The 26,702-nt window shown below is 40.5% G+C and overlaps 1 protein-coding gene across 1 annotated transcript; it reads left to right on the top strand.

Annotated features, from left to right (window-relative positions):
• Positions 1-290: 290 nt before the first annotated feature.
• On the top strand, positions 291-19,034 carry ASRGL1 (asparaginase like 1). The gene is made up of 6 exons (XM_009870470.1): positions 291-518; positions 3,421-3,563; positions 8,701-8,855; positions 13,971-14,089; positions 16,037-16,147; positions 18,746-19,034. The coding sequence occupies exons 1-6, from the start codon at positions 332-334 to the stop codon at positions 18,979-18,981; spliced, it is 951 nt and encodes a 316-aa protein (XP_009868772.1). The 5' UTR covers positions 291-331; the 3' UTR covers positions 18,982-19,034.
• Positions 19,035-26,702: the final 7,668 nt, after the last annotated feature.

The following is a 26,702-nucleotide window of genomic DNA, read 5'->3' as shown; positions in this document are numbered from 1 at the left end:
GGGTTCATGCTAAGACTGTAGAATAAGGTAGGCTGGAAGGGGCCTTCAGAATCCACTGGGCCCAGCCCCTGCTCAGAGCAGGGCTGACCTCAAAGTTGCACCAAGTTGCCTGGGACCTTGTCCAGTCCAGACTTGAATTAGGAGCTCATTTGTACGAGTACTCAGCTGCCTGAAAGGTAAAATGGTTGCAGTCGAACTGACTATGTCTGTTAACGAACTTGCAGGTCTCTCCACGTGGAAGTGAACCCGTGCTAAGGACTCTTCTTTCTGCAAAAGGTTCATTACGAGTAACCTGTGTGCCCAGCTGAAAGCTTTGGGAGGAATTTGCAGGATGAAGCCTGTCATTGTGGTGCATGGTGGAGCTGGCCAGATTTTTAAAGAACGGGAAGAGGGAAGTCGTGCCGGTGTTGTCAGAGCTGCGCTGCAGGGTTATCGTATCCTGAAACAGGGAGGCAGTGCTTTAGATGCAGTTGAGGAGGCAGTACGATCAATGGAAGACGATCCTCATTTTAATGCAGGTAATTTTTCAAGAATTAAGTGGATTTAGAATCATCATGTATTTTGAGTGGTTTGACCTAATGTTTCTGAAAGTGCTGGCTTGCATTTTCTTTGAATTATGCACATTGCAGCAGAGTAAATGCTGGTGTAACAAAATAATTTACTTCTCTGTATAGTATAAAATAGTATGATATGCACTGTAGGCAGATGAGTTACTCTTTTCTCATTTTCCAGTGTTTTCCAGCTGCCATTTCATTCATGTGGTACCGTATTTTCTGTAAATCTTCTGTTCCTGTGCTGTGTGATCAGTTTTAAGACACAGATTCCTTAATGGAGTTTATGTTTAGTTAATATTCACATTTAAGGCACTTGAATATAGCTTGCAGCAGTGTTTAAGCCTTAACACTTGACCTTTACCTGTTGCCAGAGGAATACTGTTCTTGGGGATTTTAGGTGTTTTTCTCTTAATTAATGCTTGCAATTAGTGTTTTGTAAATAATATTACAGAAGTAATGCAGTAATGGTGTATGAGTCATGAATTTATACAGTAAGGGTTTGTAACTGGATTTCCTAATGACTAATGTTAATTAGTGTTAATGTCAACAGGCGAAATTTTTTCTCCGCTTCATGTAACCTCAAAGTTGTTATTTGTGATGAACTTCAGTGAAAATATTTTCCCACCTCCACCAAGGTACGTCAGGAATGGACCTGACAGGACTATCAGCGTTCAGTGTTTTGGATGACATGGCTATTAGTTAGGTGCACACTTAGTTTGCAGTGATTCTCTTGTTCTTTCTCGCCTTGTGAGTGAGAGAAAGGTTTTACTACATACAAAATTCCCAGTGTTTTATTACTGACTTCGGTCAGTAATAGAGTTCAAGCTGAACTCATGAAGTGGACTTAGAGGTGTGGTGTGCACTGTTATATAATTAACAGCAGGGTGGCATTCTCTCATTTAACTTTTTACTTAACTGGACTCGAGCCTTAAGAGCTTGTTCAGGTTCAGCTACGCTGATATGAATGACAAGTTGTCCGGCAATCACTTAGGTACTTCCAGTTGTGCTAACACTCGTTAGATACAGCTGCTCTCAGTAGCTGGTGAAAGTGAGCTGAAAGCTATGTGAAGAGGGCCCTGATTGGAGTAGCTGTTTAAAACTCACTGTGTGGTATTTGTCTTTGTAAAAGAAAAATCACCTTTACTGTAATACTTTCTAGGAAAACACAGACATTACTGAGAGACAACAACCAAGACTGAGAAGAATGGGCATAATGATAAAGTTGTGTCCTTTTTTGAATGGTAGGGTTTAGCCATGCTATGTCAATGCATCTTAGGCTTGGTGGCAAGGCTCAGAAGCTATGCTGTTGTCTTAAACTGCCGTTTTAGTGACTTGTCATTATAGTCATCAAGTTCTGCTTGTGATGAGAAAGTGGCCTTGGTTATATTTCCTTCTGGGGATCTCTTTGACTAGCAGTACTGATTAGCTTGGTGTGATTATTCCACATAGAAGAACTGTCATTACGGTGATCCTTGCATGCTCTTTCCTCCTCAGCCTTTAAGGGACAGAGGACGGATTGGTCTATCTGTAGACAGAGGGAATTTGGACACTCCTCTTGGTACCCCAGCTACAGTCTGGCTAATGTCAGACACGTTTGTGTCCCCTTATATTTTCTGTCTTCTGATATCTCTGTGGGGTTTTTTTGCCTTGCCCTTTGTTTCACAAGTGAGCCAGAAGTTTGGGTGTGTTTTTTCTTTTCTTTTTTTAATTTTGTTTTGGATTTTTGTTTGGTTTTTTTGCGCTGCTGCCGTTGGCTACCATAGCCTCAGAGGCAGGTGGTCGCTACCCATCACCTGCTAGAAGACAGGTGAAAATGCAGTCTGTAACCATAGAAGGAAGGATTCATGCAACCTCAGATAACCTGTGGTTTAGTACCTGGCCTTGCCATGGTGCGCAGGCTTGCTCAGTGGTCACTGGAATGAGAAAGGGTGGCTCTGCAGCTCTCTGAGGTGAGTGGGATGAGTTGTTCTTAGAGGGTACCTGTCTCTCATCCCTGTTTCAGCTCTGTAAAATGTTCGAGTCTTTCTGCCTGAGCTACTGCTTGAGTCTGTCATGCTGTGTTTTGGTATTTTTATTTCTTTCCATCCTTATTAGTAAGGCTTGTGCACTTGATGACTTAGATCTGATTATTCCCCTGTGATACAGTTATTGGTGTTAAAAAAAACCCCTATTTGCATTGTTTCATTTTGTATCTCATTAATTTTCAATTAGTGATGGTACTGATAATTATAGAAGAAAACTATCCAATGTTTTATTACTTGGGTTTTGATATGTTTGGTTTTTTTTTAAATTCCTTCATCTACTGTTTTTATTTGGTAATGTAGAACTTGGTTATATCAAGCTTTTGTTGCACTAGTGAGTGGACACTTCTATCCTGCTCCATCAAATTTGGCAGTTTGTTGGAATGCTGTGTGATGTTAATCTGTTGATAGGATTGAACACTACACTATTTTGTTGGATTATGTTGTGTCCTCCTTTGAAGAAACTGTAAAGGTAAAATAGTTTTATGTACACTTGAAGTGATCTGGGGCAGAAAGAATTCTGTTCATCGTTGTTGGTTGTTTTAGCTTTCATACCTACTATATCATTTTGGATGGGGTTGGAAGTGTGTTTTTCGTCTTATAAAAGTAAAACTCAGGTTTAAAGCAGACATTGCACCCTGTAAGACTTTGTCAACTAGTTGGATTTTATGGTTATACTCAGAAGTGTTTCTCCTGTTTTGTTTGTATTCAGGAGATACTTTCAGTAAGTCAGACAGACTGAGAAACAGAAGGTTTGCTTGATGAGATCTAGTAATTGAATGACCTTATGGTTAGCTCTCACTAACTTTCCCTTTCTCCTGATTTTTTTCTTTTTTTGTCTTTAGGCTGTGGATCTGTTTTAAATGAAAAAGGCGAAGTAGAAATGGATGCCATCATCATGGATGGAAAAAATTTAGATTCTGGAGCAGTATCTGCAGTTAAATGTATAGCAAACCCAATAAAACTTGCTCGACTTGTCATGGAAAAGGTATGCTGAGTATGTACTTGAGTATGAAGCATTTTGGTCTTTCTATATTTGTTCCTTCATCTTGTATATTGATAAACCTCAATGATGGTGTTTGTGTAGTACTTTGAAGCAGAAGAGAAGAGAGAAATGGATGGTAGTGCTTGGGACCTATGGTCCTGACCATGAAGAACTTTTATTTTAAGAAGGTTTGAGAGGTATTTGTTAAAAATAGCATTCTAAGGAAGCATAAGTTCTGCTGTGCGATTGGAAGCTCAAGTAGAGACTGACCTGTACGTGTTGATCTGTAGCTCCACAGCCAGTGCTTGAAATTTTGTGGGTTTTTTTGTTCACTTGTTCTTTGAAGAGCTTTTATGCTCTCACTGAGTCTTCTGCTTGATCTTGCAAGATTAGAGTTGGATAGTATAGTGTTGGCATGGAAATGAATTAAATGACCCAATAATATCCTTGAGCATGTAACACAGACTTCTGTTGTTGTAGGTAGCTTTCTCCGTTGTGACCTGGCAGTGGCAGCCTTAGTGTGAAGTCGTGGTCCTCCAGCAGTAGAAGATAATGTTAGCACCATGCGATGGTGACAGATTTTCCAAAAGAATCAAACTTATCAGGGCAGCAAAATAATTGTTACTTGGCTGTCTACATAAAATTGATCCCACCTTAGTCCGCTAAGAACTCCTCCTAATACCTGCCACAGCAGACTTGTCTTGTTTTTCAGAAATGGTGCAGCTGGTACAGTCCAGGATGGAGTAGGTGATTTGTGTGAGGTTTGCATCTGTTTCACTAGACCGTGGCAGTGATCAAAAAGTTTGTGCTGGTTTTGGGGTTTACATTTTTCATCCTGCTAGTGCAGCTGCCTCACTGTTGAAAAGGGCTCATATTTGCAAAACACTTAACAAAAAGATTTTGTGTTTGTGTAACCTTTCAGAGTGACTTTTGAGGAAATCAAACCTATAAAGATGACTGAAATGTAATTTGCCCTCAACAGCCTCCGAAGAAGAGAGGAATTATTTTTGCCCTTAATTGGAGGATAGTTCTGTTTTTAAAATTAGGACTTTTCAGTAAACCATTCAAATACTTTATATAATACCCTTGAAGTATTTAACTTAAATACTTGAGTGAGGTTTTCTAACACTACTAGAAAACTGTTAAAACTTCTGATGTTTTATTCCTTCATATGGGTTTTACTTTGTCATTTAGCTAGAACAAGTAAATACATATAGCTCATAGACAGCTTCATGAGACCAAATTTTTCAAAACTAGAGAATGTAAATGAAGGGTTGGGGACGAGACGTCCTCAAGCATGCTGGGGGAAGTGGTGTGGGTTTTTTTTTATTTTCCTGTAGATAACTTCTTTTAATGCCCATTATTCAGTTCATATTCCAGAATCACTGATTATATTTCTTTTGTTTTCTCCATGACAAATCCTACAGAAGTCAACAAGAATAAAGTCAAAACAACTGTGTTGTGTTTTGACAACATAACTTTCCAGTGTTTTTTTTTAAACAAAACAAACCCTCTCTTTTGTCTTTCTTGCCTGTTATAAGGTCTTCTTACTGTGTGCTGTTCCTCGTATTCAAAAATGCCGAGGCTAAATTTGAAAGGAAGTCATAAAATTCAACTGTACAGGGCCAAGTATAATGTTTTAGCCCTAAACCCATGAAATTCTATGGTAAAGAGTATTTCTCTTTGCCTAGATGCAAAAAGTTCTGTGTAAATTACAAAGTTCAAATGTAAATGTTGGCCTAAATTGCCCAGTACATCTTGAGTTTCTGCTGCTTCTCCATCAGATTTTGTAAATGGGAATACCAGCTGATGTTGCTCTTCTGTTCATCTTGGACAGGAATTTTGGGGCGCTAACCCAGCCTATTTCACAGTGCATTTTCGACTGTATTTTGTTTTGATTTACTGTGCATAATTTAAAAAAAAATACAACTCTATGACCTGTGGGTAATAAGACCATAGTTTTTCTGCGGTCCTAAACATGTTAGGGTGGTTATTTCCCAGTGACTTTGAGAAATTTTGAAACATGCAGCTCCCAAAAACCAAACGTACCAACCAAAACTATCCTCCCCACCTGCTTGCAATTTTTTGTATTTCAGTGACTATTATGGAACAATATGGGCTCCATCTGGTGGCCAGAGTAGCTCTTGTTGCACATATTTATCCTGTGGGCTGTCACATTCTCACTGGGCTCCAACTTGTCCAGATTCATGAGGTAGGAGAAGGGAGGGCAAAAGAATAATTTCCGTTCGTGATTTACTAAGGTACTGAACGCAGAAGTCTCTAGAGATGGAAGACTTTTAGTACATTAATTCAACAGATCCTTGAGAAAGCAGTTAGAAAGAAACAACGATGGTTGGGATTTCTGGCCAGCTGGAGAAATTTGGGGGATTTTCTCTTCTCTGTTTCCTATGAAATCAACTAAACTGGCCAACATTTGTTTGCTGGTGAGATCTCTGGAAATATTTATTTATTTATTTGTCTTTTTTGATTACTTAATGTAAATATGTCCCAGAAAAAATTAGGCACTTAAGAGATAGCAAACATATTCATGGAACCATGGAAGAAGGAAAGGATGGGAAAAAAAGAAAAAAGTGCCTTTGGGTTGTTTGGCAGCGTTCTACCAGCTCGTTTGATTGACAAGGTGTGTTGAAGATAAAAACAAATAAAATTCTCCTCTTTTCAGTGGGGACTGAAAAACAAAACAACAAAAAACCCCACCAAACTCAAAAAAACCTATCATAGAAGCTTTTTCCTCTATATGCAAGTATTTCTGGCTTGTGCAGGGCAAGAAGGTGGATATGTTATCAGAATCTGCATGCAGAGGGGAGCCCTTTGAAATAGTTTTTTAAAAAATAACTTGATTTTTTTACAGTAAAACATTAGATTTTTAAACGTATTTAAAGGATGATTGTCTTAATTGCTGAAGAAAGGAAATGATGGAGGACACAGCCTTCTGATCCAGGTAAAGGCAAAAGAAAAGTTCAGTGTATTTCCTAAAAAAAAAACCAAACAAACACCCCCCCAAAAAAAACAAACTAAAAAGCACAACAGAAAATGCAAACCCAGTTTGAGTTATTGCATCGTGTGCTCCTGGTGGTTTTGGGGCAGTGGCGGAGGGGGGCAGTGTTGCACAAAGAAGTTAGCTTTCGAGTCAAGCGCTATCTTTAAAAATAGGTAGGCATTTTATTGTCTGGGAACATCACTCGGCGTGTAAGCCTGCTGCCCAGTCTTTCATGTATACATATTACTTCTTCCCTGCAACCCTTATTCTTGTTCCTTAAAGTAATACTCCCATGAATTAAGGCCTTAATTTGTTGATAAAAACGCCTTTCAATTTTCAGAAACGCTTGATGTCAGGGCCACCACATCAGGAATATTTCTGAAGTGTAGTTACATTTCTGGAACTGTCTGAAGGGGTTAGTGCAGCAGCTGCGATAGGCTGAAGTAGAGATCAGTGTTTGTGGTTTGGGATGAGGTTCAGCTGGAATCCTTTAAAACAATAGAGCGTTATGAGTTGGTTATTAGTCTTATGGAGAGAGGCTTAGGGAGCTGGGGCCATTCAGCCTGGAGAAGAGGAGGCTGAGGGGAGACCTTATTGCTCTCTACAACTACCTGAAAGGCAGCTGTAGTGAGATGGGTGTTGGCCTCTTCTCCCTAGTGAATAGCGACAGGACAAGAGGGAACAGGTTCAAGTTGCTCCAGGTGAAGTTTAGATTGGGTATTAGGAAACACTTCTTCACCGAAAGGGGGGTGAAGCACTGGAATGGGATGCTGAAGGACGTGGGGGAGTCACAATCCCTGGATGTGTTTAAAAACCGGTTGGATGTGGCACTTCAGGAGATGGTTCAGTGTTAGGGTGGTGTAGGGCTGTAGCTTGGACTTGTTGACCTTAAGGTCCTTTCCAACCTTGATGATTCTGTGGTTATGGTAGTGAATGCTTGTCGTTGCTGTAGAAATCAACAGAAGTTCATGGTCTGCAACATCTTAAAAGCCTGAACCTTTGGGATAGTAAATGTTCTGGGGACTGCAGCGTGACACAGAAATACCCAACTTCTGGTGTCATTGCTTCAGGCTGAGAGGTGAGGTTGTGCCGTTTCGGTGCCCTGCGAGGCTCTGCAGCCTGTTCCCTCCAGCGTCACGTGGTTCTGTTTCTTGGACCTCAGCTGGTACCTGTGTGCTTCAAGCTAAAAAGCTTGTTTGAAGTTAGTTGCTGTGCTCTGAGATGATGCCATGCTGTATAGCCAGACCACTGCTCTTCCAAAGCTTCCCTGGGCTCTAATGAGCAATCAGCAGATGGATGATGGTCCAAGAAGTTGATGCTTAATTTTGGACACAGATTTAAAAAAAAAAAAGAAACAAACAACTTCTAATAAAGTATAAGGATTAATGAAACAAATTTATCTGGCAAGTTTCTCTAAAATATGAATTAACCGAGGTGTCCAGGCTTTGAAGCATGGATTTAACTAAGGTTGTTGACTTAAAATCTGGTCTAAGTGCTTTGCTTAATAAAGGAATCAAAACAGAGCTTCTGCAAATGTTGTTAGAGCAAACACTTTTTGGTCAAAACCGTTAGAAGAGTATCCTATTATTAAATTTGGAATTCTGGGTCTACAAGAGCAGCAGCTTGTTGAAGACAACGTTTAAAATGATTCATCTGATGTTATGAAACACTTCAGTGTACGATATTTACATTTTTTGGTTATTTTACAAGGTGTAATATCTTCAAACAGAACAGAAATTTATTTACCATTCTTTCCTCCTGAGTAAAATTCTTTTAGATCTCTTGCTTAACTGGACAAAACAGTTAATTAGTGATTTGACGATTGACTGGGAACAGTGCAAAGAAGTTGCATGCAAATTAGCAAAAGAGCAAATCTACCATTTTTTCTTTTACCATTATAATAAGAATTAAGTAGATAAATGAATTCTTTTCTACCAATGATGAAAGTTGGTGTTTCGGAGAGCTGAAAATTTTCTCAGCTAGTGGACGAGGACAAAGGCATAAAAATCTAGAATGCTGAAAAATAAAACAGAATTTTCTTTGCATGGATACTTCTTGAAGTAATGAGTGATTATACAGAATTGCTCGGTATGAGGCAAAACAGGAATTATCAATGAATCTCTTGTCTGTCTTCTGCAGACGAAGCACATGCTGCTGACTGACCATGGTGCACACCGGTTTGCTCAGGCCATGGGTATTCCTGAGATTCCAGGGGAGAAACTCGTAACTGAGAGAACCCAGGAGAGATGGAAGAAGAACCTTGAGCCAGATTCCAACCCTGAAGAGTTTCAGAAGTAGGGTTTTTGTAAAATACTTTTTCTTTTTTTAAATTCAGGGGATTTAAATTGTGCTATCAGTTAAAAAACAAAACAAAACAAAACAACACACAGCAAACCTTGAAGGCCTATATTCAGACTTGAGAATACTTCACTTCTGAGTGTTCACATGGTTTAACAGAATCTTCAAAGTACGTCCTCAGTGAAAGTAATGAAGAATCAGGTTTTCAGTGAATTTGTTCAAGAGTGATTGGAACAAACTCAAACAAATTTGTTGATGCTTAAGAAGGTTCTTGGTCACATGGACATGGCGTAGGTTTTGTGACATTAATGGAGGACAGAGTTAGAGCTTGTTATTGTTCTTAAAATCACCAGTTGCAGAAGTGTGTAGAGCAGCTTTAAAAAACAACAGATATAGCTTTGTATAGTTTTTTTTTTTTCCATGGAGGAAATGTGATTTTAAAAAATCACAAGTCCACATTTTAAAATGAGCCCATGAAAATAAAAATAATATAGCTGATCTTGATGAAGTAGATGATCAAATTTGTCTTTACACTGGATTAGGTAGTTAAACCATACCAGATTTTGACCAATAACTCCTTCCGAGTGCTGAGTGTGGCTTTTGGTAGATAGGAATGAAAAAATTGACAAAGAAGTTCAGTGTAGTGGTGGGTGTGAAAAGAGATGTTACTGGATGGTATTGCACAGCAGTGAAATGGAAGTCATTTGAAAAACAAGCAAGTCTCATTAAAAGTAGAGAGAATCGGGCGTCAGTGCTGCGGCCAGTGCTTTTCAATATATTCATCAGTGCCCTGGATGAGGGATTAGCCAGCGCTGTCAGCAAGTTTGCTGATGACACAAAACTGGGAGCAGTGACTGACACACCAGAAGGCTGTGCTGCCATTCAGAGAGACCTAGACAGGCTAGTGGGCTGCGTGGGGAGAAATCTTAGGAAATACAACAAGGGCAAGTGTAAAGTTTTGCACCTGGGAAAGAACAACCCCATGTGCCAGTACCGGTTGGGGACTGACCTGCTGGAGAGCAGCGTAGGGAAAAGGGATCTGGGGGTTCTGGTGGACAGCAGGATGACCATGAGCCAGCAATGTGCCCTCGTGGCCAAGAAGGCCAATGGCATCCTGGGGTGTGTTAGAAGGGGAGTAGCTAGTAGGTCAAGAGAGGTCCTCCTGCCCCTCTACTCTGCCCTGGTGAGGCCACATCTGGAATATTGTGTCCAGTTCTGGATCCCTCAGCTCAAGAGAGACAGGGAACTGCTTGAGGGAGTCCAGCGCAGAGCCACAAAGATGATGAAGGGAGTGGAACATCTCCCTTGTGAGGAAAGGCTGAAGGAGCTGGGTCTCTTTATCTTGGAGAAGAGGAGGCTGAGGGGTGACCTCATTAATGTTTATAAATATCTCAAAGGGGAGTGTCAGGAGGACAGAGCCAGGCTCTTTTCAGGTGTTGGCAATGACAACACAACAAAAATATCAGAAAAAACTTTTTCCCTGTGAGGGTGTTGGAGCACTGGCACAGGCTGCCCAGGGAGGTTGTGAAGTCTCCTTCTTTGGAAACATTCAAAACCTACCTGGTCGCGTTCCTGTGTGACCTACTGTAGGTGATCCTGCTCTGGCAGGGAGGCTGGACTAGATGATCTTTTGAGGCCCCTTCCAACTCCAAACATTCTGTGATTCTGTGAAAGTGAGGTGGACAGGAAAGAAAGGAAAGTGTTCAGGTGTCAAACATGTTTTTTATGGCTGTGAGGTAGGCATAAATACTAAACTGTTTTGAGCTTCCATTTGGCTGTAGCATAGGAAAACACTATTATATTACATAAATGCTCTATTACATGTTGTTCCTTTGTTGTGTGAAATAGTAGCAATGAGAGAAGCAGAGCTGTAGAAATTCTAGATCAAAAGGAGGAAATTTCTTATGTGGGCACGTTAATTAAAGCCCATGAAATGAGGCTTTCAACTACAAGCTGTATTTTACTTTCAGTAAATTTCTAGAAAGAAAAACTAATGCATGAGGCAAGTGCAAGTATGGTCTTGTAAAGAAAGTGAAGTTTTTCCTTGACCGTAAGATCTCAGTCATAGTTTGTCTTGTATCCAGCACAAGTTTTCTTTTGATCCATGCTCTGTCCAAGGACTGTGCATTATTATAATTCATTCCAAACAATTTTGAGGATAGTGCAGCCCCCACTATTCTTGGTCTTTGAATAAGCTGGAATGACATGGTATGTGAGTGTCTATTCGTTCTTTACATCTGCTTAACTACTTTTTTTTTTTTTTATTATAACAGGCATCTTCAATTTCCGTGTTGTCTTGTTCTGTAATATCTGATAATAGGAAGCTTGTGTACTTCTGAAGGGCTCAGGACTTTTCCTGGTTTTAGCCACACTGTTCTTCCTGTGACAACCAGTGCCAAAATGTCAGCACAAGTTCAGAAAGCTGTGAACAGATCTTTTTTTTTATGCAAGCCCATTTATTCCTATATCACACATAGAATGGTCTTTTTGGCTGTTATGTCCGCAGTGGTTATGCAGAAACTTGCCTGAGGCAAACAGACAGAAGATTAAGTAGTGTTAGTCAGAGGCAACATAATACCAGGTCATACTGGGAATTTGAAGGTTGGTGTAACTTTAACTCCAGTCTTCTGATCCTAGCAATAAACCTTAGGGATTCACAGCTTTACAAAGAAAGTTTAGTGTCTCTAGGAAAGAGACCTTTCTCTTTGTCTGCTTAGAAACCTGCATTCATTTATGCTAAAATATTCCATTTAAAAATTTAAAACGTTCCACTGCACATACAACATGGCATCTCGTACATGTTTTACCGAGAATAAGGCATGGCTTGTTTTGTCTTCAGTCTCTCACTCCGAAGATTCTGACCATTCCTTTGTCACGAATTGCTGGAGGCTGCCTGGGAACCCCACAGAAAGGGGGTTGAGTCCAGCCATAAGGTAGCAGATGAGCTGCTAGCCCCTCTGTGAATCACTGTGTGAGAGTAACTCAAGGAGATATTAATTAACACGAGTCCTGACAGCAGTTGACAGAAAACCCTACTACAGGTGCAGGGCTGAGAGCTGAAATAGCAGATGCCTTGTTAGCTGACTGGTACGTGTAACTTCATGGGTACTGGATGCCGAAAGATTTGGACAAAAGGAAGTGAACAAATCCAAATGATCCATTTTCTATCACAGCATATGCAGTACATAAGAATTATTCTTGATTGAGCAAAATCATTATTACTAATAGCATCCTCTGGCATACTACAGGCACTTGTTGAGCTTCCTGCTGCTGTCACTAACAACAGAGAGGTGATTATACTTAGGTAGTTTTGCCTGCCTTGGTAATGTTTCTGAGTCACCTGGCTGTGCAACAGAGTGTTTATATCTTTGCTTTTGTTCTGAAGATTAACAAAGAAAACGTGACACTGAAGCCGTTAACAACTTTAAAGGGACAGTAAGAAATAGAGTGTAGTTGTCTGTTTGCTCCACCGCAGATAAGGTGTCTCAGACACGGTCACTTTGTTACTCATCACCAGTTGAGCTCTTGTATGAAAACAGCTGCTGCATACATGATCTGTGTACTTCTGTTAGAAATTCTCACAGTTGCGTAAGGTAAATAGATACCTAGGAAAATGTACATCTGGGTGCATCTTTTTTGATTTCTTGGGAGGATCTAACTTTATCTGGTTGAAGGGTGTGACATGAGCATGCAAGGGAGTACTGAATTTATTAATATTCTTTTCAGCAAATCATTTGTAACAGATGGATGGGTGGGAAGCCCATCTGCACCGTTGTATCACTCTGAGATGAGGTCCTTCTCCACATAAATGTCAGAGCAGTTTGTAAGGCCTGTGATTCATCAGTTAACTTTGAATTGCCGTGAATGAAGTGTAGGGACTGACAGTGTGATATTTTACATAAGCAGGAGGGAACAGGAAGTTGATTCTCTGAGAAATTGACTGTGGGTTTCATGGTACATAAAGACTTTGACTTAATTAGTTTAGATTTTGTGGGGCTATAGAGACAACCTCACCAGTGCCCAGGCAACTTCTGAATTACTCCTGTTCCAGTCACCCACTGGGCAGTTCCCTGAAGGATTGTCACAAATTCTTTTCTTGTGTGGAGTTATTTAGAATTTTGTTAGTATACCTCTCCTAGGCAGATACTGGTTTATGTTCCTACATGAATTGCCAAGGCTGAAATATGTGGACACTCAAACTGGTGCTTCTCTGTCATGTCTTGCTTCTCAGTGCAGCAGCTGATACAGTAAGTTACAGTAACCTTTTTCTCTCTGCATATGAATACATGTGTATGTTTTAAGCATCCTATTATACATGATTTTTCTGTAATGAAGAAGTAAAGAAGTAGTTGAGACTTTTCTTCAGCTGAATGAAGATTTTTAAGCTGATAGGCGGTTTCAACAGACTCTACTGGCCAAGTGATTTAAACCTCAAGATTGCGTAGTTACAGAGCACAAAGATGGAAATATGTATTAAGTATGTGTTGTGAACAGTACTAGTTGAAAGGCACGTCAATAACTTTTTTTTTTTTTGGTGGCATTCAAACATTTAGGGGAATAAGGAAGAGGAAAGAGGAGGAACAGGAAGGAAATGATGCAGTGTGTATAATACTACTGTCCTTTTCTGCATTTGCTTGTTCATGTGTGTTGTCATTAATGATTCCAGTTAACCTCCATTTGAGACAGTGGAGACAATTCTTGTGTCTTTGAGTTGCTATTTTGGGGCAAGTTTTGTGTCAGGTATGTCACAGCCAAAAAACTGTGCCAGAACTGTGAAGGCTAGGAATGATTCTGCCCTGGCTGCTTTTGTTTTGTGGGGTTTTTTTTTGTCCCCAAGTTGCAGTTTCCATGCTAGGAAGGTAAACAAGTCAGGAGGAGAGATTTAAAAAAAAAAAATCAAGTATTTTCTAATCTGTTAAATATAAAGCCATGAGAATTGTTGCATATTGCTTGTTATTTTTGTAATAAGAAGCATGGTAAAAAATAGCTTTATGATGAGCAGTGATTTTTTTGCAGTAATCTCTTTTAAAGCTACCTAGAAAATGAATGCAACGTGCTTTGGCAGGTATGCTTTAATTCTACCTAATTTTGTGAACTGTTTTTCTTGGCAGAGACCTTGGAACAGTCGGTGCTGTTGCTATAGACAGTGAAGGAAATGTAGCTTGTGCGACATCCACTGGAGGACTCTCCAATAAACTCGTTGGCCGTGTTGGTGACACAGCGTGCATAGGTATGGGGTGTGAAGTCTTGACTCATTTTTTGGTGGTATCTCATTTAAAGAAAAAAAATTTATTATACATTCTTCTTTTCATTAGCGAGCTGAGCTTGATCTTGAAGGTCTCTTCCAGCCAAAACTGTTCTGTGATTCTATGAGATGAAACATAAAACATTGGTACATCTGAAACAGAGCTCTAATGTTCAAATGTATCAAAGCTCAAGGTCAGTTACAGGACATGGAGTTAGCAAGTCAGAGTTGGTAATAGAGGTGTAGTGCTGTTGTTATTATCATCATCCAACACTTGTCTGTCTGGAAAATGGGGATGGAAATTTCTTTACTCAGTCCTTTCCTGAATGCTGACTTTTTTCCTTCTGTGTTTCCTTTCTGTTCATTCTGATTAAACTCTCCTTTTGTACATCCCTGCATAGAGCTAAGACAAAAAAAGTAGCCTGTTCCATCCTAAGATGCTGTTTTCTCAGCGCTTGAGTGAGTGAAATTGTAATTACTGTTCCTTATATCAGTGAGCTAGAACTGTAAAATGACTGGCAACGTTGAGTAAATTCCTGTTCTTAGAGAGCCCTGATAAGACTGCCTCATTGCCTAATAGATGTGGTGTGGAATAAAGGAAATATTTTAAGAGATCTCTTACCCCAGTATAAGGAGACACTTAAAATCCTTTCCCCAGACTTTTTCCTCTTGTGGGACAGACTTAGTATTTGGTTGCTTCAAGGTTCTGCCATACAGTTGGGATTTGGAAAATTAACTATTTTTAGTAAAACGTGTTCCATACTCAGATAGCACTGCTGTTGGCAGTACATGGTTATTATAAAACTAACTTTCTCTCCTACCCTAAGGTGCTCGTATTTTGGCACCTGTTGCATTTTAACTATGATTTTCAGCTTCATTTCTGACTTGCAGCTTTCTGAGTGCCAATACCTGTTTGTAGATTGTGTTCAGGGCTCCTAGGGTATGGGACGTAGGCCTGTGAAAGACAAGTGAAACTGGGCACTGTTGAGTGTATTGCTTGCAACTTTTGCTCCTGGTAGACCTCTGCAGGATTGAATACAGAAAGGGGACTGTGACAGACAGATTGTGGCAGTGTTTTCCCATGTGTAAATTGGTGGCAGTTGAAAGGGCCTGATCTTATCAAGAAAGTACAGAAGGGAAGAAATTTTCATTGCTATTCTGTGTCTCTGTCCTCTGCCCTAGTACCTTGTTTATAATGCTGTGGCGTGCTCCTCCCCAGCTCCTGGGAAATATTTTTCTTAGAAGATGTGCTAGAAACATGAGTGTTGAGCAAGAGGAAGCTTGGTGGTGAACAGGGTGTGGAATGTGCCAGCAAAACAAGAATGGGAGAAAAAAGAAAGGAGGGGGATGGCAGGAAAGGAGGGCTCTTCAACTAAAGAAACATTCTGCTTGTGGTGAAGACTTGCAGGATTCTTCAGGGGTGCTTTGTGATGTTTCACCAGAGCCCAGGCTCTTCAAATCCCTTGTCTGCTTTTCCTGTTGCGGGAAAGTTCCCCTCAAACTTTGATCAGTTCACCAACATCCTCACAGATTTTCCTTTTTACCTTCTCAGGTAGTAACGTGGTGTGACCTGGCATTCTGCGTCCCACCGCTATCTTGCTGGTCCTCAGTATACTGTCCTTGCTGTTCTAGAAAGTATTTTTGCCTGTCCCTGTGAAGTTTGGCCTGCTTCTGCGTCTTGTAGCACAAGCAGATCACCAGCCTTCTAGCTCTCTCAACTTGGCAACTGGCTTCATCCAGCTGTTGTTGATCTCTTTCATTTATTTTACTTTTCTAACAGAGGCAGAAGTGAGAAAGAACTTTATTAGTGACACTTCGTTCCCAGAAATGCACAGAACTGATGGAGGTTTAGGAGTAAAATGTTTGGTACGTATTTTAAACAATGCAGAGCTTGTAAATTTTTTTCTATTATTTTTTTTTCCCTCCGAAAAGGAAGTGGAGGTTATGCTGATAACCGCTCTGGTGCTGCTTCAACCACAGGACATGGGGAGAGCATTATGAAAGTGGTCTTAGCCCGGCTGATCCTCTATCACATGGAGCAAGGTATATTCCAAACTTTCTGTAAGCTGAAATAATCAGAATAGGAAATGTTGCCTGATGAAAGGTTTCAGTTTATGCGCTGTCATCCTAAAACAACAGTCAGAAGAGTTTCTCCTGGGGGTATGTGCATCAGCCACCTCTCTTTAAAAACAACACAAATTACTGAAGTATAAGTAAAGCTTAAATAGCCTTAAGTGGACAGAATTATCTTTGCTGCTGGATGTTTATCATGTAGATCAATGTACATTGAAAAACATTATTGTCTACTTCGTTTAATTGAAGTGCTCTTTAATAATTTTTTTCCCAGATTTCGACTACAGTTTTGTGAACCAAGAAAACAAGTAGAAGAAAGATATATTTGAGGAAGCGGTAGGGGAAGGCTAGAGATAGATAATCAGAGCTGAAGTGAAAAAGCACAAGATACCACCTTTAACAACTCTGATTATAGCAACAGAAATGTTTTTAAGACATTTTAACTATGATTTACATTTTCATTTTGTTTTGGAAAATATACAAACTGACTGGGTGGGTATGTGGTGAACAGCTGACACAGTATGTCTTGTGTGACTGTAACACAATCTGACTGTGGGTTGACCCTTTGGAGCTTTACCTTCATGAGTTAGTCTGTCATCTAAACCCTTGATTATATTACAGCCTGTAAACATAGCCAGGCAGCTTACTTGTATTGCATGTGGTTGAAGAACCATTAATATAGATATCACTATTATTTTTAGAAAGCCATAGCTTTTGGGCACTACAGTGTAACTTGCTTTGAGATCAACCGAACTGGAAATAGTTGGAAAACTTTCAATTTACATTTCCAGTGGAGAAGCAGCATGTAGAGAGACAAGTAACAGCTGAGAATATTTGTGTTATGCTTTATAGAGCTGTTTGCATATACTGGGTGCATTTCTCTGTAAATCTCTTGGCTAATGTGATAGTTTCAGCATAAAATACAACCTACGGATTGTTTCTCAAAACTCTAACACATTATGATCTCCCCTTACTCTCATGTCCCAGCTAGTCCTTAGTTACTCAATTTGTGAATGGCCTTCTAAGCTTTATTTAATGGAAACCAGTTTCTTCTCTGGCTTAAAGTTAACTGCCTTGCAAAACCTACGCATTGATAGCAGTTATCTGGCTGATGATAAATCAGTATAAAAGGCAAACGAGGCTCAAATTAAAAGGACTTTTTTTTAAAAGAGAAAAAAGAAAGTGAACCCACACGCGTGCATGTTTAATTGGTTTGCACTTGTTTGCCCTGCCCATGCTTGCTCTACCTTTATTCGTCTTGCCCAGAGGTATAACTCAGCTGCCAGGAAAATACATCAACAATACACTTCTTTCTTTTCTTTTTCTTTTTTCTGTTTTTTTTTTTTCACCCCACAACTCCATGAAGGTGCTGAAAACAAACCATTGAGTTGTTATAACTTTCTGAGTCCTTGAATGGTCAACTGAAGTTGCATATTTAAGAACAACTATAGAAGCTTTTTCATAATTCTGCTCAGCTATTTAGTAATTTGCATAGTAAATATCTTCTTTTGGACCAATGCTGCAAAATTTACTTCCATATTTCAGGAGTGAATTGCTTTGCCAGTCTTAACAGCTGTTGGAATCTCTGTCTTATGGTGGCAGCTGTTGTCTTGATGAAAAATCAAACAGGGAACTACTGACCCTTTGAAGTCAGTGCCACTGACTTGAATAGCCACAGTGTCACCCATAACATGAGAGAAAGGAGTTTTATCCTGTCAGTCACCAGTGCTGTGAATAATTCTGATTTCTGCTGGTTTTGTTTGGTTTTAACTCAAAATTTGCAGGGAAGGCATGAAGGTCAGATTTTGTTTCACAGCCTAAGCTGCATAGCGTTACTCATGGCATTTATCTTGGAACAAATAGCCGGAGCCACCTGCATATTCTGTAGCTGTTACAGGCCTGTGTGTATGATGTACACATAAACTTTGATTTACTTAAAAAAATACTCCTGTTAATATGAATTAAGTGTAATGAAAAGATAAAAGTTGCTTTGCTGGTCCTTTCTCTGATGTCTAGTACGCTGAGTCCTCAGCTTGGCTGATACTTTCAGAAGTTTCAGCAAGTGACAGTGATGCCTGCTTTTGATAAATTATGACCACGTGAAGTACGTGCTTTAAGCTCCGTTGCAGCCAGTGGACTTGGAACATAAACAATGACTGAAAATTTTGGTTCTCTTTATGTGTTTTTTATCTAATTATAAACGCTTTAGACCTAGCTTGTGACAAACCCTAGAAGGAAAGCTTGCTGATTGGCATTTTTCCCTTCAAATGATGGCATTAAAAAAGTTGTGTCTTGAACATAGAGTTGATGAGTTAGTTTATATCAAACAGTGAAACTAATTTACGATCTGAAGCTATTTAAATCCTGTCTTTGTAGCAGCACCATACCATAACAGCTATTAGCAACTGTCCAGAGCCTCCCTATAAACAGTTCCATTGCTGGAGATTTCTTGCCAATTTAGCTGAAGGAGGAATTTGGCTGGCTCCACAGGGGGGGGTGAAGCTTGAAGGGAATTTTAAAACTTATTTCAGGACAGATACGATAAAGTTATCTTGTTCTTCTTTTCAGGAATGTCACCAGAAATGGCTGCTGATGCTGCATTAGACTACATGAAGACACGAGTTGGGGGCTTGGGGGGTGTCATTGTTGTTAACAATTCAGGAAAGTGGGCAGCAAGGTTCTCTACCAAGCAGATGTCCTGGGCTACTGTAAAAGATGACCAGCTGCAATATGGGATTTATGCTGGGGAGAGGCATACGAGGTCTGTTGACGAAGCACTTGGATCTGAAAGTGAGAGATTCTAAGAATGAAGAAGCCTCGTCTGAGGAGGAATGCAAATCTCCAGTTTTTGCTGGAGTCAGAATTAAATCTGGACATAGTTCTTCAGTGGTCGTGGATGTATGTATAGTGTGTATTAATACCTTTGGGAAGTCAGAAGATCCTCCTTTTCTAAGTAAGAAAGAGAATGGTCAGTAGGTTTCTGGGTTAGCATGCCTTGAGCCCAAGTTAAAGGGAGCCTGAGTTTCAGTATTAGGGGAGCTCCTTGCCATGCCCATTCTCAGTGACTGCTGCCACAATGATTTTAGAAATGAGTACCTATTAATTAAAAACTGAATTTTGAAAATTCCGTTGCTCTCTGGAGTCATGTCATGATAACAAAGTGTTGTCAGTGAAATGCCAGCAAACAACAGTGAAGAGTTAAGACTATGTCATTATCACAGGCTTGAGGTTACTGTCAGGGGAAATAATAATAAAGGAGGAAAGAAAATAACTTTTCTCCAGAGATGGGAAATGTGATGCTTTCTAAGGAGCTCTGTTTTATTCCATTCTTTGGCGTCGGGCCTACAATTGAAAAACAGGGCCACAACAAAGTAGGCTACAATATTTCAAAATATATGTGGATAATTAACAGGAAAGATATTACTGACTTAATGTCTGGGATGGTAATAAAGAAGGTCATGATTCCAGTGAATATAAATAAAACGGCAATCCTTACTGCTCAAATACGAAGGTGTTAGACACCTTTTAAGTCTAAACTTGAGACAGAGATGATGATTAACTGGCAGAATAAATCAGTAATAAAAGCAAGCTGTACTAAACCAAATAAAGCTGCCTCATAACAAGCTTCTTGTCTGAAGTCTGAAACATTTTCTGGAGAGGTTTTCTTCTTTAAAAAAAAAAAAGAATTGATGTTCTGCTTTACCTCTAATACAATTTCTTCATCAAGATTTGGTATTTTTAAAAGAAAGAGCAAAATTTCTTTTTTTCTTTTCTGACTTAACACACACAAAAAACATGTAGTTAAAACTTTTAAAAATTGTAGGGATTTTAGCTGGTGACCAGATTTGCTCTGTGGACAGATTTCTATGTTACAGTCGCATGCCATCTTACTATGGAATATTCCATTTGTGAGATAACCCAAGTAAACAAAGCAAAACTCTTAAATCATAGTTTGAAACTACTCATACCTGTGTCCTGACTACAGAAAGCCACGTTACTGAGTTGGCTTATCCAGGACAGAAGGGTTACCAAGGCTGTCTAACCTGCTCTCTTCTTTGACCCGTGGTTTATTAGATGTTGCAGGTGGGTGGACGTGGACCATGATGGTTCAAGAGAAGACAGCTCATGCAGAACGGACCCACAAAGCGCTTGGGTACTTTGTTCCACGGGAGGTCACATAGCAAATAGCAACTATCTAGTCACCAGAAGTTTATGGAACAGTAACAGTATTTAAGATATGCTTATCTATAGACAGAAGTTGTCTTCTTCAGAGTAAAAATTAATTTGTTTACTGTGCATGAGATACCAGTCTTACAGGGCCAGACTGCTCTCTGGGAGAACAAGCAGTGTTGTCTTAGCTTCATTCCCAGATTGTCAAGGCAGTGCACATTTTTGTGGTCAAGGATCTGCTTTGTTTACATCACCTCTCCCTAGCGTAAGATCAGATTCAGGACAGGCAATAGAAAATATCATCTCCACAAGTTCTGCCAAGTTTTACTTTCCAGCGTTGTTTTCATGAAATTGCTCAATGATTTTTTTAATGGAAAAGAGCCACGCTTGAAGAGTGTTTTTTAGAGCTAACCGGTGATACGTAGGCATAGATGTAGGCTGTACACGAGAGAAGAATACAGATACCTTGTCTTATACTTGTTTTATCAGATGAAAGACTCTGTAGAGGGCATGTTCCTAGTAACCATCCCTTTGCTTGAACTAGCCAGAGGGAGGAGTGTTTAAACCCACTGTAACTGCAACACCTGGTGCCTCATCTTTGACAAACTCTGGTTTTGTTATGTTTTCTGAGCAGATGCAAGCCTGTTCTGGTCACACTGCAAGTTGACCAAAACCCAGATGATGGTTAGCTAACATCAAGCGTAAGCTTATACACCCGCTGGGTGGTTTATTGGCCGGGGTTTGGCACTAGGCTAACCTGGCCGGTTGGCTTTTGGTTAGCTTTGAACAAATTCTCACCTGCCCAGGAGGTGCCATCAACCGCAGCAACAGTACAGATAGAATCTCAGGGCTGTCAGAAGGAATAATAAATGGTTGCTGTGGTTACTTCACCTCAGCTGTTCTTGGGAATATAATGCAATAAATAGCTGGCAGTTAACAAAGAGTTCTATACAAATTCTTCTGTCAGTTATCACCAGACTAGCTGGGCACCTTCCAGCAGTGCATTAGCCAGTGTGACTGCCATTGGGCCTGTATGACTTGTACTGTCTCACCTGCTCCTTGGTAGCATGCTCTATATTCCCATTTTGTGAAACAGTATCTTGTTTTCAGAACTGTGTGTGCGCTGTTAGGCCTTTCCAGTTGAAACAGAGCAGAGAATGAGGAACTATGCCTTGCATATGGACTGATGGCGCTTGGATTGATGATGTTTGATAATCCAGAAGCTGTGTGGAGTTTGCTCTGCACATGAAATGCTCCAGCAAAGCACTGGTGTCAGCACCCAGGGCCCCATGATTTTCTTCCAGCAAGCTGACCAAGTTGACAGTCCTCATTTAAGTGCTTCCCTCACTTAATCTGGGCAGTTTGTAGACACCTGTGATGGTGTTCACCTTTCTCCTAAGAAGGTGAGGTGATAGCAGATGGTCAGGGATGGGGTAGGCCTAACTTTCAGAGAAACAAAAGTGCTGGGAATGAAGCATTTGTTTTCCTGCTCTCTCTCTTTACCCTTTCAGTCATGTTCTTCAGCTGGAACAGGAGATGCTGTTGCTGGTGATGTAAGAAGTTGCTGGTGTTGCACAGGGCTACCTAAGTCTTTAATACGCTTACGTGCCCCCTGGCCTTTGAGACTATTGAGAAATTACCCATTATAAGGGCCTTAATTTAACAGCTTTCATAACTATAAGTAAGGTTGAAAGATGCTGAACTTTGGGGGATACTGCAAGCAGGATAGGAAGTTGCTTGCCACTGCCATGCACTGCTGCTAGAAATGAGCCTCTAATCCAAGTGGCTGTGACCTCGATATCAAAGAAGGAAAATTAGAGGTCTGTTGCCAAGAAACTGTGTGTCCTTGGCATGTAGCAAAAGCTGCAACAGAGTTCTAATTATCTAATTAAAGTGTGGCATCCCATTATTTTATATCACTTAGCAAGCCAGTTGTGGATGCTTTCCTGTTTCTTTCTTACTGCTCTGTAGAAAGGGTCCCTGACCCAAGCAGGTAGCTGCCATGGGCGCACATATCAAAACCGAGATGTTACCAAAAGCAGGAGAGCACTGATCATTTACTTCGCTCATATATTGTCAGTTCTGTGCAGGTTTCCTTGTTAATCTTTGGAAGTTTTAAGTAATTAAAAATTGTTCTGTAGGACATTGGTGTTTGGAAATTCGAGTTTAGTTATTTCAGTGTTCTGCTTTGTCCTACATTTTTGCTCTGTGTCTCTGGAGTGGTTTTCATTGACTTTGAAATCTGTCTTGGCAAAGTTTAATGGCACTCACTGCTTTGCTTGTTTCTCTTCTGGTCTGCTTTTCCTTTGATATGCTCTGATAAATATTTGCTGTGGGACAGATTTCAATCTCGGTTACGTCAGTGTAAATGAAAAGCACAGTCACTGGTGGCCGTGATTACAGTAGAGGAAGTGAAATCAGACATGGGTTTGCCTGTCCAAAGCCAGTAGCTCTGTGAAACAGCCTTGGCTAACGAGGGAGAGAAAAGAGGACGGGGAGTCACTGTGTGAGGCAGGACTTCTGTCTCCAGCAGTGTCGGGGTGAGGATGATGCCCAGGGAAATAGTTAAATATGCACATTGGAAAATAAATGTCAAATGATTCACAGAAAAGAATCCTAAGACCACGCAGATAGGGTGAACAAAGAGGCATTTTGGTTCAGACATGTAAACCACGAAGGAGAAGAATCTCGTTTTCCTTTCCACTGCTCTCCTTACACTCGGTTTATTGGGGGCACACAGATACCCTTCAATCTTTGTGGGAACGAGCCTTGCCAGACCTGATCGCATGTGTTTGAGCTTTAATTATTTTTCACATTCTTGCCTTTTGGCCTTGAAAATTCTCCTCGATTGGAGTGAGATTTGTTTTCTCATGGTTCCTCCCTTAAGTCCTTTTCCGCTGAGGACAGGGATGAAGGGTTACGATGTGGTCTGCGTGGGCTTTAGCCCTCCAGCTCTGCACTTTTGACCCTTTACTGCTGGGGCTTTACTACAACATAAGCTATGTAAATGCACAGTAGCACGCAGCTTATTAAATACTCAGCTGCTTCCAGACTTAATGGCTCTGCCCAGCGCTGCCCGCTTAGCGGCATAGCAGGCTGCGTGCTTAGCAACGTGGGCTGCGGTGAGCGCATCCTCCCCGCCATGCGCTGCTTTCCCCACTGCCTCCCTGTGGAATATAGCGAATATTTCCAGCTCTTCCTGGCAGTACGCAAAACCTTGTCTAGGTTCAGGTGTAGCTACGGCCTCCCAGCGACAGCCTGTGCTAACAGCTCTATTTCCAACAGCACCACGAGGGCTGACTAACATGGGAGACAAAACACAGGGCTGTTAGAGGTGCTGAGCTTATTTCTACAAGTGCTAATGACTGTAAAATGAGGATACACACCAGTAAATGTAGACTTAGAGAGTTGTAGCGCTTTCTTTTTCTTAGTAGTTTCCAAATGCCCATTCATACACAGTTTCTAGAATACTTCACAAGCTGCTTCTCCTTCAGGCTGGGAAAGTGCACAGTTTACTGGGATGTGGGTACTCTCATCCTCTGTACGTGGAACTCGTTTGCTGCATGGAAGAGGGATAGAGCCAGTATTTATCTTCTTTCCTATATTACAGAACATAATTTGTTTTGGTGTTGCTTGGTTGGGGTTTTTTGTTGTTTCATTGGGTTTGGTTTTTAAAAGTTGAAAAATGTTGTGGCTTTACTCAGGCATTTTTACCTATCTTTTGTCTCACCTCAGGTAACTATTCTGAGATCCTTGGGAATGAGTGCAGCTCAGCTAAGCCTCAAGTAAGATAATCACTCAGAAATTATTATATTAGGGAATTATTAGTAGATAAGAATTATTATTAGTGGGTAGGAATTATTTCACTACTTATTAGCACTAATTAGTGCAATATGAAACCTTGCATATTTTCAAATGTTTTAAGCCAGAAGGAATCACAATTATTATCTAGTCTTACTTCCTAAACAAACAGGCGATAGGTCCTTTTCTGTGTTATTCCTGCATGAAGCAAGTAACTTCTGTGTAAGTAAGGTCTATTCCTGCCACACCAGAATGAAAATGAGGACACTCTGAGAGAAAACACCTGAACCATTTTTAAAATAATTCTAGTTTCACACACTTAAGGAAAAAAAAAAAAGGAAAAAAGATATCATCATGGCAGATATGCTGATGGCTTCTCTGCTGCCACCAGGCTGTGCTTGAAGTCTTCATGGGACGAGGGTGTCTGTTAGAAAATAGACCTGAAATTTCAGATCCAAAGATACACGGTTTGTATTTTCCTGGAGACAAACCTCCAGAAGTCCTGCATGTAATGGTAGTATTCATGTAACAATTCAGGTCTTCAGAGAAGTACACAGAAGCTGCGAAATGATCTGCACAGCTCTTTGGTGGAGTTTATTATATTTGAACTGGTTTATCTCTGGTGAGCACGCAAAGAGATTAAACAACTACTCTGGAGCCACCAAATGCATCTGAGGCCGGGACAAGATTAGAATATTGATTTCTGGCCTCTGCAGTCCCAGGCTCAGTCCACTGCATTATGTTGTTTTTACAGATAACGTTTAGACAAATAGATCTTGACATATCAAAAGCTCAGTAGCCTCTCAGTAAATTGAGCAGGGCTTTAGCTGCTCAATTCCTGTGATTTGTGCATGCCTCATGCTTGGTCCCCATAATCTCAGTACCTATTGTGTATTTACAGTGAAACCCACTTGTAGCCTGAAGCATAGTAGGCCTTTCTCTTTTTTTTTTTCTTAGAGCAGAAGTAGGGGTAATTATGATACATTTTCTTCTTGTCAGACTGAGATCTGCAAATACACTACTTCAAAGAAATCCTGCTTCAATCCTATTTTAAAAAAAACCCAACATGTTGGTGGAGATTCTCAGTCCTAACCAATGGTAGCTTGTCACTCTTTCTAATTCCTCGTTTGAGTTAGAAGTCAGAAAAATGGGAAAAGGCCTGCAGACCCAAAGTTCAGATGCAAGTGCTTTTAGCAAAATCACCACGTGGCACCTGAGGATACTAATTTTCTGTTAGCCGAATGCCAAAAGGCAAGTACGTACTTGAATTCTGAAATAATTTCTACACAGAGAATAATTCAGGTATATTTATATTAGAAAACTGGTCTGATATGTACAGGGGTGTAGGAATATTGCCACTGATACAACTCAGGAAACCTCCGAACAACCTGAGTTTGCTGAAATGCAGACCAGAACCTTTTCTCCACATTTCTGAACTCCAGGTGTCTCACCAGCAGCTAAGAAAGGACCCTGCTTGCTCTTACGGACCCTACTTGAAGTTTGGCAGCCCGACAAAAGCTGCACTGGTGTTTCCAACACGTCAAGTTATCTCACAGCCTTCTCCACCCTTCTTTGTTACTCGATGCAGTAGCACGATGTCATTTGTAAGAGCGCCAAAACTGGAGACATGCTGAATATGTGAATACCAAGGAAGTGGTTTCCTTAGCAATAACAGGCATGTGAAAGTCAAAACTTCCTTTCCTCCTCATGTGACCTTGTTCAAAGCAATTCAGCCTGGGGACAATAGGAGTGAATTTCAAGCACCCACAGCAGAGTTCCTGTGCCTCCTGGCAAGGATCTGCCAAACAGCCAACTTATTACCTTTTTATTAAGGTAAAATCATGTTCCTCTTTAGGTGTTCCCCGCTAGGGGTTTGGTGTGTTTATGGGAACACCACAGTGTTTCCTGAAAGCAAAATTGCCCAGCACCATAGAAACAAATATATAGAAGATAGCTAATTTTCATGCTAAGTGATTTTCTTGCCATTGTGGATCAAAACTTTTGTTATGCATGAAATCCAAAGTCCTTTCTGCTGAGAGGCAATAAGGACATGAAAACTCTTTAACGGCTTGTTTTAATAGCTGGGGCTCCCGGGTGACATTTTGCCCATTTCATGTAGGGTTAAAAATGCCACTCCTTATGAAAACTCCTAAAAAAAAAAAAAAAAAAAGAAAACAGAGAGAGAGAAACGGAGATGATTTACAAAGGCAAATAAGAGGAAGATGACGTTCATCTCACCCATCCTGCACACAAGTGCAGTATCAGTCCTCTGTTGCTATTCTTATCCTGAATATTTGGTACAGCCTTTCCCCATCCCTAAGGAGACAGCAGTGATAGCCAGCAATACTTACACAGAGCTGCCTCTCCAAGAATCCTGAAGTATTTTCTGAAAGCAGCTACTAAATTTAAACCTGAGCTTCCTACCAAGTTAGGGAACTGTTCTCCCTGTTTTTCTAGCTGGGGGGAGCAGTACAGCAGAGAGCTGTCAAAACAGCAGAGAAAATTCCTGTTGGGGATGGAATGGTCATTCAGCGTCCTTGCTGTATTGCAACAT

The sequence above is a fragment of the Apaloderma vittatum genome, unplaced genomic scaffold, assembly GCF_000703405.1.
Source record: "Apaloderma vittatum isolate BGI_N311 unplaced genomic scaffold, ASM70340v1 scaffold17980, whole genome shotgun sequence".
NCBI classification, from domain to species: Eukaryota; Metazoa; Chordata; class Aves; order Trogoniformes; family Trogonidae; genus Apaloderma; species Apaloderma vittatum.
The sequence above is the reverse complement of the archived record's forward strand: the minus strand, read 5'-3'. Positions and strand labels throughout refer to the sequence as shown.

Excerpts from the sequence above, each read along its gene's own strand:
- ASRGL1 (XM_009870470.1), top strand. The coding sequence starts at position 332 with ATGAAGCCTGTCATTGTGGTGCATGGTGGAGCTGGCCAGATTTTTAAA. Across the intron at positions 519-3,420 it reads CGATCCTCATTTTAATGCAG|GCTGTGGATCTGTTTTAAAT; the intron begins GTAATTTTTCAA and ends TTTTGTCTTTAG. Across the intron at positions 3,564-8,700 it reads CTCGACTTGTCATGGAAAAG|ACGAAGCACATGCTGCTGAC; the intron begins GTATGCTGAGTA and ends TGTCTTCTGCAG.